We start from the raw sequence: 14,595 nt of genomic DNA on the forward strand, positions 1-14,595 counted from the left end.
ACACGCATCTGGAGCCCCTGGAATAGTTATCGGGTGAAATCTGTACACCACTGGAATGCTCTGAACCGAATACCCCCCTCACCCTGTGATGGTCCCATTTTATGTTGTAATCTAATCCTTAATATCCGCAAGTCGTTTTTAATTTTTCCTCAGTTACTGTGACCTCTGTATTGTTATATGGACCTGATGCTTGAATTATAAAAAAAAAAGAATTCGAATTTTTTATGAATTTCAATATGTCAAGTCTGATATTTGCTCATGGCATCCATCTGAGCTAGACAGATTTGGACAGGGTGTTCTTGTCATTGAATCGTCCAGCTACTCCAATCAAGCCTAGTAGCTTTGTTGTTGAAGGACTCAAGTTGGCCACAACAGCAGATGTTCCTTTGGCTCGCTTCAATTGGAAGCCATTATCTGGCACATTCTGATGTTCTGGAATCCGGCGACTACTGATTTGAGGGTGGAAATTCCAATTTTGCCACAGATAGTCATGACTTGTGCAGCAAAGCCCTGACTGATCTATGGCAAAAGTGGTTGACAATCTGTTAAAGGGGTTGCCATTATCACCTCTCATACCAAAAGTAATGATGATGGATGCCAATGCTCAGGGTTCTGGTGCTATCCTGGGGAATAGTCAAGCACAGGGGTATTGGCTATGGAGAGAGGTGCAGCACAATTTCAATCGCAGGGAGCTGAAATCTGTGTTTTCTAGCTATACAAACTTTCGCACCTGGGATTCAGGGTCAAGTGGAACTTGTATGAATGGACAAATCATTCTTTGTAAATGAAAATGAGAGAGGCAAGTCAGTGCCTGTTAATTCATTCAATTGGGAGCTGGACAGAGACAAATCTGATTTCCCTTTCAGCTTGTGATACTCTGGGGACAGCAAGTATTCAGGCCGATCATCAGAACAGGAAATTTCCATCCTGCACAATTTTCCATCTGCAATGGGGAATGTCTTGGACTCTGGTTCATCAAAAGGGGAAGCGGTAGCTGGCCCCGTTTGAGACAGAGAACACTCTTTTAGCCAATTTCTGCACCAGGGCATGGTCACACAAAAGTTGGGCGTGTGAATGCACTATGCTTCACAAGGCCAAAAGGTCTATTGTTGGCGTTTCCCCCAATTTCTCTCCTAAGAGTGTTCCAAAAGGTTTAAGTGGAGAGAGTAGAGGTTCTGTTGATTGTTCCTTTTTGGTCAATAAGACCATGGCTCTCACTCCTTCAGAAAGTTGCGGTGATGGAACCAATTAACTCACCAATGGTTCCCTGACCTCTGAAGATACTGAGCTAGCCAGTTTTTACTCTCAAGAAGCTCTATTTGACAGCCTGACTTGTGAGAGGATAAATCTTCAAAAGTTGGGTTGCTCTCCGAAGACTGCAGAATTGATTTAGCAGCGTAGAAAGTCAACCATGTTAGCTTCATATAGAGGACACTGCCCGTTGTGCTGTGGGAAATATTTGAATCTCGATTCTTTCGATGTTTTTACCATATTATATTTCTGTATGTTTTATGCTGGGAATAGCTGTTTCCTTGCTAACGTTTCTGTGGGCAGCTACTAGGGTGATTTAACAACATGGCAATTCTATTTCTAACATGGAAACCTTAGCGGGCAGATTGCCCATGAGGTTTCAGAATCACAAACCTATTGGGTCTTCTCTGATTCTACATTGGGATCTTCCACTAGTGTTAAATGGGCTATAAGAACCTCCATTCGAATCATTGCTTTTGGTTTCTTTTCTACCTGCTGAGTTTCTTTTTACTGGAAATAACATCAGCTAGAAGACTGAGTGAAATAGTGCCCATGCTCGTTGACAAGCAACAGACAAAACTGTGTTTAGGCCAGGCACTATCTTTAGACAGAATATTTCTTCTAAGTTCCATTTAGAGCAGAAAGTAATTTGTGACGTTTTTTACACACAGTCTGCATCTATTGAACGTGAGAAAGGCAGTCCAAATTTACTTGGAATGTACGGCAATATTCTGTTTGTGACAATCTTTTTTGGTGGGTTTAGGATCAAGTGACAAAGGTCATGAGGCCACCATGTCTACTATTAGTCACTCAGTCAGATCAGCTATTATCTCAGCTTATTAATAAGGTAAATAAAGATGTTCCTTCCTTCATTGTGGGTAAAGCGACAAGGGGTTTAGCAGCATCCTGAATATAACCTTGAAATTTGAGGCTGGTTTGGCCAAAGCAATTCTATGGCAAATAAATCTTGGACGTATTACTTGAGTGACTGGCATGTTCATGTTCATAAGAGGGCTTGGCATGTCCTAATGAAGTAAGAACGGCAACCAGGATGAACAGATAAGGAGGTAATGCCTAGATTACTTAACAGCAAGCTTCATTACTTCGAATCTGGGTCCTCTTTGTCCCAGTCCTAAAATCTCACCTCTCCTCACCCAGCAGGATGTATTTATCAAAGTTAGTTGGTATTAGGAGGAAGATGGAAAAAGTGGGGCTTTCAAGCTGCATAATTTGCATGTAAGAAAGACTTGAAACTGAGTTGTATACGAAAAACGTAATTAGTCACCATCTGTTGAGGGAGGTTGTAGGCTATAGAAGCCTGTACGAGGGAAGGGTAACTCCTCATGAAGAAAGGACTGCGACTAGGATCACCCAGATTCGGAGTAATATAGATTACCAGTATGTAACCTAGACATTATACATCAGTTAGACTATGTGTTCCAGGAAACGCGTTAAAACCAATAACATGCTTTTTACAGGACACAAGAAAGACAATTGCGGTCAAAACAGAACATGTTTTAATAAATGAGCAGGTTCTTAGAATTAAATGTCAAGTAAAATATTACTTCATGTCGTTATTTACATTGTCTTCTTACAGAATGAAGTTAGAAGTAAACTTACATAAAAGACAGCATTTATTTCACTCACAAGTGAAAACAGCAATGAAAAAAATTTAACTAAAACAAAACTACTTAAATAAATTGATATTGACACAAGTATGGCATGACCTTTAATTGAAAAAAACACGTTGCAGGAAACCTCAGATGATTATCCGATTCACCTGGCTAATGTCATAAAAACATCCTTGTAGAAATTATGTTACTGCAGACCATAAGGAGTTGTGGGCTATGTTACTGCAGATCTTAAGGAGGTGTTGTGCTTTGCAAACATCAAACATTTCTTCAGATAAGGTGGCATCAATACAATAGTCCCATGAAAGAGCATCGTCATGCAGTATCTGCTAACTTCATAAGGCAGTGAACATGCCAGCAAAAGTCTGTGTACTTTACATTGGTGGTTTTGTCAAATACACGTTTCAAGTGAAGATCATGAAATACAAAATGATAAATGTTGCTTACAATAAGCTGCACCTCTAAGGAGGTAGGTGACCGAGTTTAATGGCAACGTGATTTTCGGTTTCTGGGGTTTGTCCTGATATACTAAAATGCATGATCCGATCCTTGAGAGAGCAGAGCTGTCCACGAGTTCGAGATCTTTGCACAGTGCAATATGCAATAAATTCTTAAGACATTCTACATCGTTCTGCAGTAGACTCAAGAAGAGCTCCTTGATTCAAGGAAGGTGTAGTCCTTGCCTGCACTATTCTTGAAGACTGGATAAAGTTCCCAATGTTTTGTTAACGGTTCTACGGTCGTCTGTCTTGGCAATTCAGAACTAATGTTCTCTCTGAGAAATTGAAGGACACTTTTCTCTCTCTGTTTTGTTCGAATGCAGAAAGAAAAAGAAAGAGAGTATGAGAAAGATAAGGTAAGTGATGTAAAAGTAATGAGAAAAGTTAGTAAAATGAAGAAATACTGTCATGCAACAGAATCTGAGTTAGACTGGGTAAGAAAGAGGTAGAAAGCTATTGATGAATTACAGGAGAATGCACCAACAATTCCAAAATACTGAATGCTCTTTAGAAATACACGTACGGTGAACAAATATAGCAAAGACACTTTCTTATATATTTTTGCCATGCAAGAAAAGCTGTTATTTTGCCTTATGTTACTGACTGTTTTTAGCAAATGTTTTAAAAACTCTAAGGCCATTTATCTGTGGCATTAAATTCATAAAGAAGATTGTGGCATGTTCCCTGCCCAGGCAAAGCTTATAATAGCAACCCAAAGTGGCTTAACTGTGAAGCAAGACACCAAGCCGACCAAGCAAGCAAATAATTCACTGGTTAATGCCATGTGCATGGATTCTGGTAATGCAGTTAGTTTTGTAAATGAGACCATGATAATCTCATTTACAATCTGGGCAGGAAACTCACCACATGCCCCACATCTCTTGCAGAGTGGGTGGCTAGATTTATGAGCTTTGTTGCTCCCTAGACCTGCTTTTTGAATTTCTTATTGGTGGTGTTGCTTCCACACCTGCAGAAGAAAAAATGTAGTATAATTTTCAATACATCACAGATTTACTTACAAAAAACATATCTGGAAAAAAAACTCCTGATGTGAAAAGTAGCAGACCCTTATCCAAAGTACAGAATACATGTGATATTCAAAATTTTCAGATGGTCACCTACATATCCCCAGTAAAACATTATCACATAAAAAGATGGCAGTAGTCACATTTCAGAGTTCAACCTGTCACACTACCGAGAGCATGGCACTATAAGAACTACAAAGAACTTTCTTCCACAAAACAGTGCTTTTAACTTGAAACAGAGTAATATTGGCCTGTCACAGCTTTCAAAAAAAATCTGGAGATAAATATCATACATTTCAGCAGAATGTTACACACCAACAATGTTAACTGAGCTCCTCTAGAAGTGCAAACTGTTCTACATCTACCAATGGACTTTGTCCTGTTGGTTGCAGTACACACATGGAACAAATGCTGTTTCATACATTATAAGAACACAAACTATTTTATAAGGTGGAAATACAAGGAACATTAACCTTGCCTTGCAATGACTATAATAAAGACAACTACATATTGTGAGTTGGGAGGATGAGCTACTCAGCCTGCACTTCAAAATTAAAAACAGTGTCACTGTCTCAAAAACACAGCATAAAGTATGCCCAAATTAGACCTCTGCAGCCTTTCTAAAGCAAAACAAAGATGAATTATAACTGTACTACACTCTTTATAGAGAATAAGAAAATACCTTTATTTTGGTTTCTGGGATAATTTTCACTATAAAATGATTATGTTTTTTATAGAGATGTGCCTATATCACATTATTGTTTGTGCTGTCCTATTTTATTTCACTGCTGTAATACTGGGTGCCTTAAACTTAAAGGAGATGGGGAACAGCAAAGTGGCACTACTCAGTTAATCTAATGCGGTTAATTTGAAAAATACTGGCATAAACCATGTATCAGTTTGCCACTGGGAGAACACAAGGAAGCGATTGCCTTAACAAGACTACTCTGTGTCTCTTTAGCGCATTAAAGAAAGTTTAAACGTTAAACTGCCCAAAACAGAAAATGCAAGACTGTCAACCATTTTTTATATGCCCACTGTCAAACAGCAACGGTTGCTCCTCTTCCCAAAAAAGCATATATTGTATCCTCATGTAGTTGCTAATTACAGGCAGCCAACCCTATACAAATCTCAGAACATCTGCAAAGCAACATTATATACATATATATCTTTATCCCGATACAGTACACCAGAAATGTAGCTGCGATGAGAATTACGTGGCTCTCCATCAGTCTCAACATGACAATGGAGGACTGTTGGCACGTTATACACATATCTAATCTTTATGGTGCCCTAAAGACAAATCATTGTCTGGAATCCAAAAACAGAGAAGACGGCTTTGATCATGGTCAGCAAAATCGTAGTTGGGGAAAACACTGAAGATATTATATACAGTACCTTGATTTTGGAAAAGCTTTTGATACAGCACCAACACGAATGGTTCAATATTAAATTAAATTACAAATGTGAGTTATTAGTGTCTATGCAAATGGGTTGATATTCAGAATGTTTCCATATGAAACCAATGCTTTTTGACAAATTACTAAAAGATTTAGAGATTAATGTAAAAACTCTATTTCCATCTTTCCTGTGTTTACAATTCAGAGTAGAATAAAAAATATAAAGCAGGGCATGCTGATATGACCTAGAAATCTGATAACATTTAACAATGTCAAAAATGGTGGCACAAACTGTTTAGCATGTAAAGAAGGCAGTGACATTTATTTTGATGTCAATTATGCATACACCATGTAGAAACCAATGCAGTCATTTAGAGTGTAATGTATGAAGGGCATCTGTCAATAAATGACCCACCATAGTTTAATTGACACCCTAAATAAAATAGTATGAGTGACGTCTCTGGCTTCTCGTAGAATGCCAGCTGACCATAAGTGTGCAAATGGCATGCTGTGCCCCCCTTTTTGTAAATCGTTTTTGGCCACTATAGGTGTGGCAGGGTATACTCAGACATGAGTCCCTTTCTCACTGCTCCATCAGGATTCAAGCAAGCCGGGCCGAAGAAGGCTGAAATGCCAGAAACCGGTCCCCGGTAGCTTGTCTCCTTTCTGGTGAAGAATTGGCTTGGTAGTTTAGTCTGCCCTGTTCCCATGATGCACTGGGCCAGGGACAGACTGATTTGCATATAGCCAGGTTCTGAGCTGGGATGGGGCAGTGAGATAAATAACGGTGATGGATCAAGCCCTGATCTTTGGACTGGGTAAGAGTGGTCTGTTTAACTCAGACACTCTGTTCATCACCACCCCCTTTTTGTAAATCGTGGGTTTTGAAACAGCTTTTTCTCCAGTGAATTATATAGCTAAACCCTCCAGACAGGCAGGAATACATTTGCATGGTAGTGTGTTCCAAGCAAACCTGACCTGATTTTTTTTTAACTCAACAAATTCTGGACTGTGTGCGGAGGGGGCTTCAGCAGGTCTACCCAACAAGCAATGGTAATCGCTGTAAAAGAACCTGGATAATTGTAATTATGCTGGATTTAATATAATTAGTGTTTATCTACCCCAGTGCATTATAACTTAGTGCCTGTGGTAGATTTAAGTGCAAAGAGGAAAGCATTATATAACATTGGTTCTAATGTATAATTGATTTCCTCTGCAGATTCATGACCTCTATTTATAAATATCCTGTCGGTTGGCAGCCTGGAAGCCCTTCTCACTATCACTGTGCTATGCACTAGAAAAGCAAACCAAGAGTGGTGACATCCTAAGATATAAATGGTATCACTGTGTCAATAATGCCACTCAGGTCTCAGGTATTTGCATGTGAAGACCTGATTCCGAAGTGCACGTGCAATTAGGTGTAAGACCCCAAGGGATGAGGAATTACTGCGTGAGACGGATTCTTTCAGTACTAAAACCACACAGAATCCCCTATTGCGTGCAGTGTTCCGGAGTATATTTAGATCGCACGAGCAGGTGGTAAATGTATAAACGGGCCAGTGGGTGAAGTGAGGAGAGTAGGGGAAAAGGGAACATTTTCACATTGCATACTTTCCCGCTTAATAAAAAATGTGGAATGACTTTTGGCTGCTGAGGCAGCACAAATCTCATACTAATTTCCTGACGAGTATTACTTTCCAGAAACACCATGTTTACTTGTCCCACATCTAGGAAGAGCAGGTGAGAAAAAAACAAACATATCATAATAATGTGGATCGAAATGCATGCATAAAAGCATGCGCTCATTTGACTCCTCTTTACTCGTAATCAGGGCCGTAGAGGGATTCTGATGTACCAAAGAATAGGAGGGGAAAAGAGCTGAGCAGGTTATAAAGAATTTGAAGAAGGTACAGAGTATCTATCATCAGTGTGACCACAGGTATATAAATTGTCTTTTAAATGATAAAACCACCCATACACATCATCCATCTTCGAAATGTTTCCCCAGCATTATCATACAAATTTGGACAAAGGAACCTTGGAAAGCAAAATGAAAATGGCTGGTCAAAGACGTGATGCACCACCCATATTAATACAAATTCTCTGACCTTGTATCTGAGTCCAGGCAATAGTGTTTAGCACATTCATGTAACACATGTCAAATGTCAAGTGTCGGTCAAGATTAGCGCCCAGATTTATTAAGTATTTGCGTTGTCCCGGTGACGCACAAGGGCAAAACAATCGCTTCAGTAAGCCACTTGCAAAGTCATGCAAGGGACGAATTGCGCTGCCTAGCGTGGTTTTGTAAAGAAATGTAAGGCAACGCAGTAGCTTGCATTGCGTAACAATTTAGGCTGGTAGACGTTTCATGGGTGGAGCATAGGCGTTCCCATGCTCCATCCCTTGATTTTGGCACATTCCCAGATTTAATAAAGCTAGTAAACCTGATACTACGCCAAAATGCTACGCTTTCCACAGTGAGGTGTAACAAGGAGAAATACCTTTATTTCTCCTAGTTATTTCCTCTTTCCACGTGTGCACACATAATAAGAGGAAACTGGCTCTAAAGATTGTCTTTGTGCAGGGAGGTGTCCCTTACTGCACAAAAACAAACCTGCCTGTAACGCAGGTACCCTTGCACTATGGTGCAGGCGTGCGTGCTTTAGTGCTAGGCTGCACACAGTGCAAACTGAGAGCTGAAATGCTCCATTTCTTTGTAAATATGGAGCATTTCTACTCTCGCCCTGTTACACAGAACAGTACAGCAAATTTGCTTGTAACCCTGTGTTGAGTGAAAGATTAGTAAATATTGCATAGTAATTAGATTTATATAGCGCTTACTACCCATGATGATGCGTCAAAGCCCTTTTTTTGGCGAGTAGCACCCTACTCCGGAACCCATAAAGGATTAATGGTGAATTAGTATAATGAAAATATGAAAGTAATTTGATTGGTGGCTATGTTGGTCAGTTATTTGGATTGAGAAGGATAGTGGAGGGATGGAAGAGGGGAAAAGGTTTGCATTTATATAGCGCTTGCTACCCTTGATGGGGTGTTGAATTGCTTTTTCGGCGAGTAGTATGCCCCTAGGTGTCCCGCTTACAGATGTCCTACTACTGTAGTTGCTTAGCTTTTGGCTGAAACATATCACTTCATGATACAAGTGAAAATTCAGTGAAGTCCTGTCTGTTACTCCTACGCCATTGGATAATCGACCATTAACGATAAATACGTGTCTAACCTATCAGTACTTATCAGTTATTGAGGTGTACTGACTGAGAACCATTTTCAGATTTAATCTATAGTGATGTGAAAAATAAAGTACACCATTTTAAGAGTCAATGGTTTCAAAATATTAAGATATACCTCACCTTTATCTAAATCTAATATCGTGTGACAAAACACACATTTCACTCTGCTAAACTAAGAGATCAGTAAACTTTCTGTCACCTGGGCATCACATCTGTGGAACGAAAGTCTTGCTAATTCAGAAGGTTGCTGTGTTCACCAGATAAGATCATGATATACTGGCCTGCCATTTACAACATATAAGACCGCAGGCTCTCAAAGGATCTGTGGATTTCTGGTTCACAAGGTATACAAAGTCTTCAAGCCAAATAAGCTTAGGAAATATATTTTTCTCCCTGAGGTCCGACTGAAACCAAATAGAAATCTATTTTATTAAGTGAATTCTTCTTCTTCGAGGTGGGAATGCCTCACCGAAATAAAGTGACAAATGAAATGCGTCATGCTTTTTGGTATCAAATTTGATTTGCAAAATGTACAGAAAATCCCAGCCAGTGTAACAGAAGCAATGATCTTAAGGAGTGTGAACACCACCACTTTCTAGGCGATATATTTCAAGGGAGAATATTTTACAGGTGCACCTGCACCCTTTCATCTTTGTAGTTAGCAGCACATCAGTAAAAACATAAGATGCTGAAATTAGTCCAAAAAGGAGTACCATCAATTGGTAAAGCTTTCACCGAAAATACTTCATGGATGTTTTCTGTAAACTGGCAAAAAATAATAATGAAACTAAGCTTCCTGAAAGGGAGCAGAGAAGATGCAATCCCCTCCTCACTATGACATTACAATATCTAACAAGGAAAACATCTTAAACACTTCTTTCTTCTTATATTGTTTGTGAGCCCAGAGATCCTCAATGGGCCTCAGTTTTACATTCTCTCTTGCTGGAGATCAGAATGCTGTTGACTAGAACTGCGTAACCACCCTGCCAGCTGCACTACTTGTATTAAGGGTTTTTGCAGCATTTGTTTCCCTTCTTAACTGAGGGTTTCTTGGTAGCTGTCTTGATTTGAGAATTGTCGAGGATGAAAATCTGATGGGGACCTGGTAAGTGGGTGTACACCCTTTTTACATCCTGCTGGATCCATTGATTCAAGATCAGCCTTTCCAATTCCAGGGAGAGCTCCATCAGCACTGGCTCTCTACTGGCATCCAGAGGTCTGAGTGACTGAAGGATGAGGTGTTTTTCATTGACATTTTCCCCTTACAAATATCTCTGACAGAGGCTGCAAATAAAATGGCTGACCCATTTCAAACTTCTGCCTCTGTTGAGAGGTTGAAATCATGGTTCTGTACTATTGTGCAGCAAATCAACTAATTTCTGTAATGCTGAGAGGTACAATAAACCAGCTATTTGTCTCTACTACTTAAATGTTTCTAAAATGTGGTCAATCCTTACACCCAGTATATTCTCGTTACCTGCAGGCTCTGATCATCTGCCAAAAACTACAAAACACATTACCACACATTTCTTTTCAGAGGGCATGGTCTTGCAATAGCCGAAACTGTATCATGTCCTGATGGCACAATAAGCTTTGCTCACTCAAAGTCTTTGCAGATGCATCATGACTGATCGCACTCTTCACCCGTTTCCACATTGAGAACTGGGACCATGCCAGTTTACTTTCAGTATTCACACAAAGAGGTGAGAAAGAACAGGATTAAAAGCACCTCTTGACCACATCAATTAATTTTTGATGTTCTGCCCTGCACCAATGTCAGAAAAACATTCGACCTAAGCACGCATTCACTGCATGCTTGATCAATGCCTATGTCACCAGGTGACCAGACAGACAGAATGGGCTATCTGGTATAGATAGTACCCAGCAACTGATGGTTTATGACCAGGCGTCTCTCATTGCCAGCAACAAGGCTCATAAGAGGGAAGGTTCAAAAGGAAACACGTCTTTTATAAATGAACTAGCACTGGCCTTGCCTGTCTCGCTTTACAAAATACTGGTATCAGCACACCCATCTGTCTAGGTGCGTGTTTTCGAAAGAATGTTGGAAATCCACAACCAAAGGGCGACATGAGCCTTTCATGGTATCCCACTCGGCCCCGCTCTTGCTGTCAGCTCTCCTGAGCAGTGCCCTCAAGAGGCTGAGGCATGGCAAAGCCCGACTTATAGTGTTGGGGCTAACCAAACTCACTCCTACAGCATGTCTAACAGAGGACATTGTCCTCCCCCTCGTAGACAGAAGAATACAATGAACCTCATTCACCCCTGGCATACAGTCCATCTTGCAAACAGTACAGACTTCCAGATCCAAAGTCATATGCACATGCAAGATAGCTAGCTCTTCTTTACAGTATTTTCAATTGTTTTACCTAAACTGTTGTTCAAATAAGTTATATTTCATCTTCTTCCTATGTGTTAATGAATCACTTTTGAATCACGTTTGGGCATCACGTCTACTACCACAGAGACGCAAACATTAAGGATCGAACTGTGAGACCTACAAACTTTCCTGTAGTGTGTTTCTGCTGTGTCACCGCTGGAGGATCAGTAAATTGGACAACAAATCATCCATAGGCAGCCTGACTGGAATAGCTGAATTCTCTGATGATGCTCCATCATCAGATCTGCGCTGTGTACCAGAAGCCATATGTGCTTAAAATGGGACATTATGTATAATATCTCAGCTTTAGATGCATTAAAATGCCGCATCCTTGGCGGAACATCCACAGAATAATGACTCCACTACCAACTCTCTCCTGAGATCAACTCCCTTACATTCGAAGTCATACCTAGACAGGCTTTTCAATTCCGGATGGCATGGTATACTTTGAAACACCTTGTAAAGCGTGCAGAGTTGTATGATACATTTTTGCACAACAAAATATTTAATGAAACATAAATTGGGGAACACAGGCTTCACTGTGTCATTTATAGATTTCTGGCGTTTACAAGAACTATAAGTGCCAACTAGGGCCAGGGTAAAATATTGGCACTGAGCTGGTGCTCCCCAGACAGAAAAAGTGTCTGTGGTCCTAACCTGTTGGATGGGCAATCTTGAACGGATTAGTGTTTACAAGGTGTGGTCTTCCTTATTTCACATGCAATAGACTCCCCACACTTGAAGGAAACACACACCCAAGAATGTGGTACTACTGGAGGATTTGGATAAACACCAAGATATAGCCATGTAAAGCTAGAACACCTGATCAAAATGTAACAGTTTTAGCCATAACAGTATAGCGCATGTGAGCCAATGCATTAAAGCACTTGAAGAAGCTCACATGAAAAGTATGCCTAAAGTGCACAAAATAAATTGTTTTGTGAAATCATCTATAGGTTTCGGATCCTATAACTTTATGTACTTTTGCTTTTATAGGTATTGGTGGCACTTTTCAGATTTACATATATTAATATGTATTGATGAAATCAGCAGACATCGTAAACAAAGCCCTTTTATTGAAAAGGGCAATAAATGTAGACTGCTTCAACTAAAGAAATGCATAATCTACTGCAAGCGGCGGGTGGAGCAGGGAACGTAGAGGTTATTATTTGTCATTTGTGAGCACACTGAGAAAAGGACATTAATAAATCTATGGATGTCTCCTTAGAATGTTTTGAAAAATATATATTCTTTACTCAACATGTCAATGTCCAACCCCACCTCTGGTACATGCACACTTTAACTGTAGGGTTTCTCAGATATATAGTTTCCTTCCTCTTCTCTTACACGTCTATGTAACACTCCAAGCTACATTGAGTTTTTTGAATAGGGCAGATTTCCATATGAATTCTTAAACCAGCCATCTGTATTCCATTATGCCAGCCAATTTTATAGGGAATCCCTTCAACCAATTTAAGTGTTATGGCATTTGGGGATTCTTTTTCCAAGGACCCAGCATTACGACTCCCAGATTATCTGTATGGCAAATGTATGCATGCTGCTGAAGAACATCATACACTTTTGATCACCAGATAAAATAGCTCATTGGTTACTGAGTTCATACTTTTACAACAATCCAAAGAATGTGCTCGACCTTTTTGGATCTTGAAAAGACACTAAAGGTTACAAAACAGTGCATCAAGTGCAATTTCCCCTCTTAGGAGTTGCAAGCATATTCAATCAGAAATCTGTGAATGTCACTGATTTCCTGTGGAAACTCAGCTACAAGTCCTATGTATCACACACCTCATGAAAACACTTTGGTGGCCCTGGTTACTTGCAGAAACCAATACCTAAAAACTAAGAAAATGTATGTTTTATGAAAACTGTAACACTAAGTTTCTATCATGAGTTAAAATGTTCATATAAAACACCATTTTAAATAACGTTTACTTACAAGCCTACCCCCTTGAAACACTAAAAAATAACCGCAAACAGCTTATTGGAGTAAGGCTGCTGAGATTTGCAATTTGCATTTGGGCACCAAAACACAAAAGGCCCCGGTATGGCTGTTTGGTGCAGTGTCGCATGTGTGCCAGAAACTCTACAATGTACATGCGTACTGTACTGCGTGAGATGCAACCTAAAAACAGAAATATATAAAGATGGCATCCGAGTCCATCCAGTATATCTTCTAAAAATAAGAAGTACAGAGTAATCTTAGTGAACCAATAAGCAGGCTATTGTGAGATACATTTTATACATTCATTTTCATTCAGGAAAAACAAGTTGCAAAGGCACCTAAAAGCAAGGAAGTGATGAATATTAGAGACATTGTTCACATTTCTTTCAACAGAAGCCAGACAGTATTTTTAAAAAGTTAAATATGAAGTGCAAATGTCTGTTGTGGGTTAAAACATTGTATGAACGTAACCAGTTTAAATAATGTACTGGATTTCTTCTTTTCATCTTTTGGCCCCTTATTTCTTCAATGGACTCACTCTGTATGCTGATCTTGATACAAATCACAGCATTTGTAAAAACACACCTTTTTTGTCATTCAAAGTTTTCCATTATTTAGTTTTTGACAAAATAATATAAAATGTATTATGTCATTTGGTGGGTGCGAAATAACATGCTGCATATTCATCAGATGAAGGGTCTAGACAGCATCAATAGGAATGCACAGCTTGGTCAATTAAATGCCAAAAGAATACAGTAGTTGGACCATCACCGATTATCTTTAAACATGTGGTAGAAGACTGATAACTCACAGGTTATGAATATATAATTTATCTTAAGAAAACAATCAAATAATAACCAAAAACAGCTACGTAGTTGAACACTGATCAGTTTTTCTTTAAATAAACAATAATTTGCATTTTCACACACAGCCATACTCATACCAAAGAGTTTGATTATCCTCCGACATCACAAGCTGAGACTCTGATTCATTGGTATAAACACAAAGCTCACTACTACTGCTTCCTATTGTGTTCTGTTGTTCATGTTCAACCATTTTGTCTGTGTTTTGTTCATTATTTGTCTGGATAGCTTTTACTGGAAATTCACAACCTTTATCTGTTTCTTTTGATTTAGTCCTTTGAGGTATCCCACTGATAGTGCTCACCAACTGTGT

General features: G+C 39.4%; 1 protein-coding gene across 2 annotated transcripts in view; it reads right to left on the bottom strand.

The window, feature by feature from the left end:
* Nucleotides 1-2,751: 2,751 nt before the first annotated feature.
* Nucleotides 2,752-14,595, bottom strand: part of CCDC88A (coiled-coil and HOOK domain protein 88A) — an 865,879-nt gene continuing 854,035 nt past the window's right edge. For both annotated transcript variants that reach the window (XM_086927667.1, XM_086927666.1), the window contains exons 32-33: nucleotides 4,247-4,349; nucleotides 2,752-3,686 (exon numbers count right to left, since the gene is read on the bottom strand). In XM_086927667.1, coding sequence (XP_086783793.1) covers nucleotides 4,285-4,349 — 65 coding nt within the window. In that variant the 3' untranslated portion in view covers nucleotides 2,752-3,686; nucleotides 4,247-4,284. The remainder of the gene's footprint in view (nucleotides 3,687-4,246; nucleotides 4,350-14,595) is intronic.

This window comes from Lissotriton vulgaris, chromosome 6 (genome assembly GCF_964263255.1).
Source record: "Lissotriton vulgaris chromosome 6, aLisVul1.2, whole genome shotgun sequence".
In the NCBI taxonomy this organism is placed as follows: domain Eukaryota; kingdom Metazoa; phylum Chordata; class Amphibia; order Caudata; family Salamandridae; genus Lissotriton; species Lissotriton vulgaris.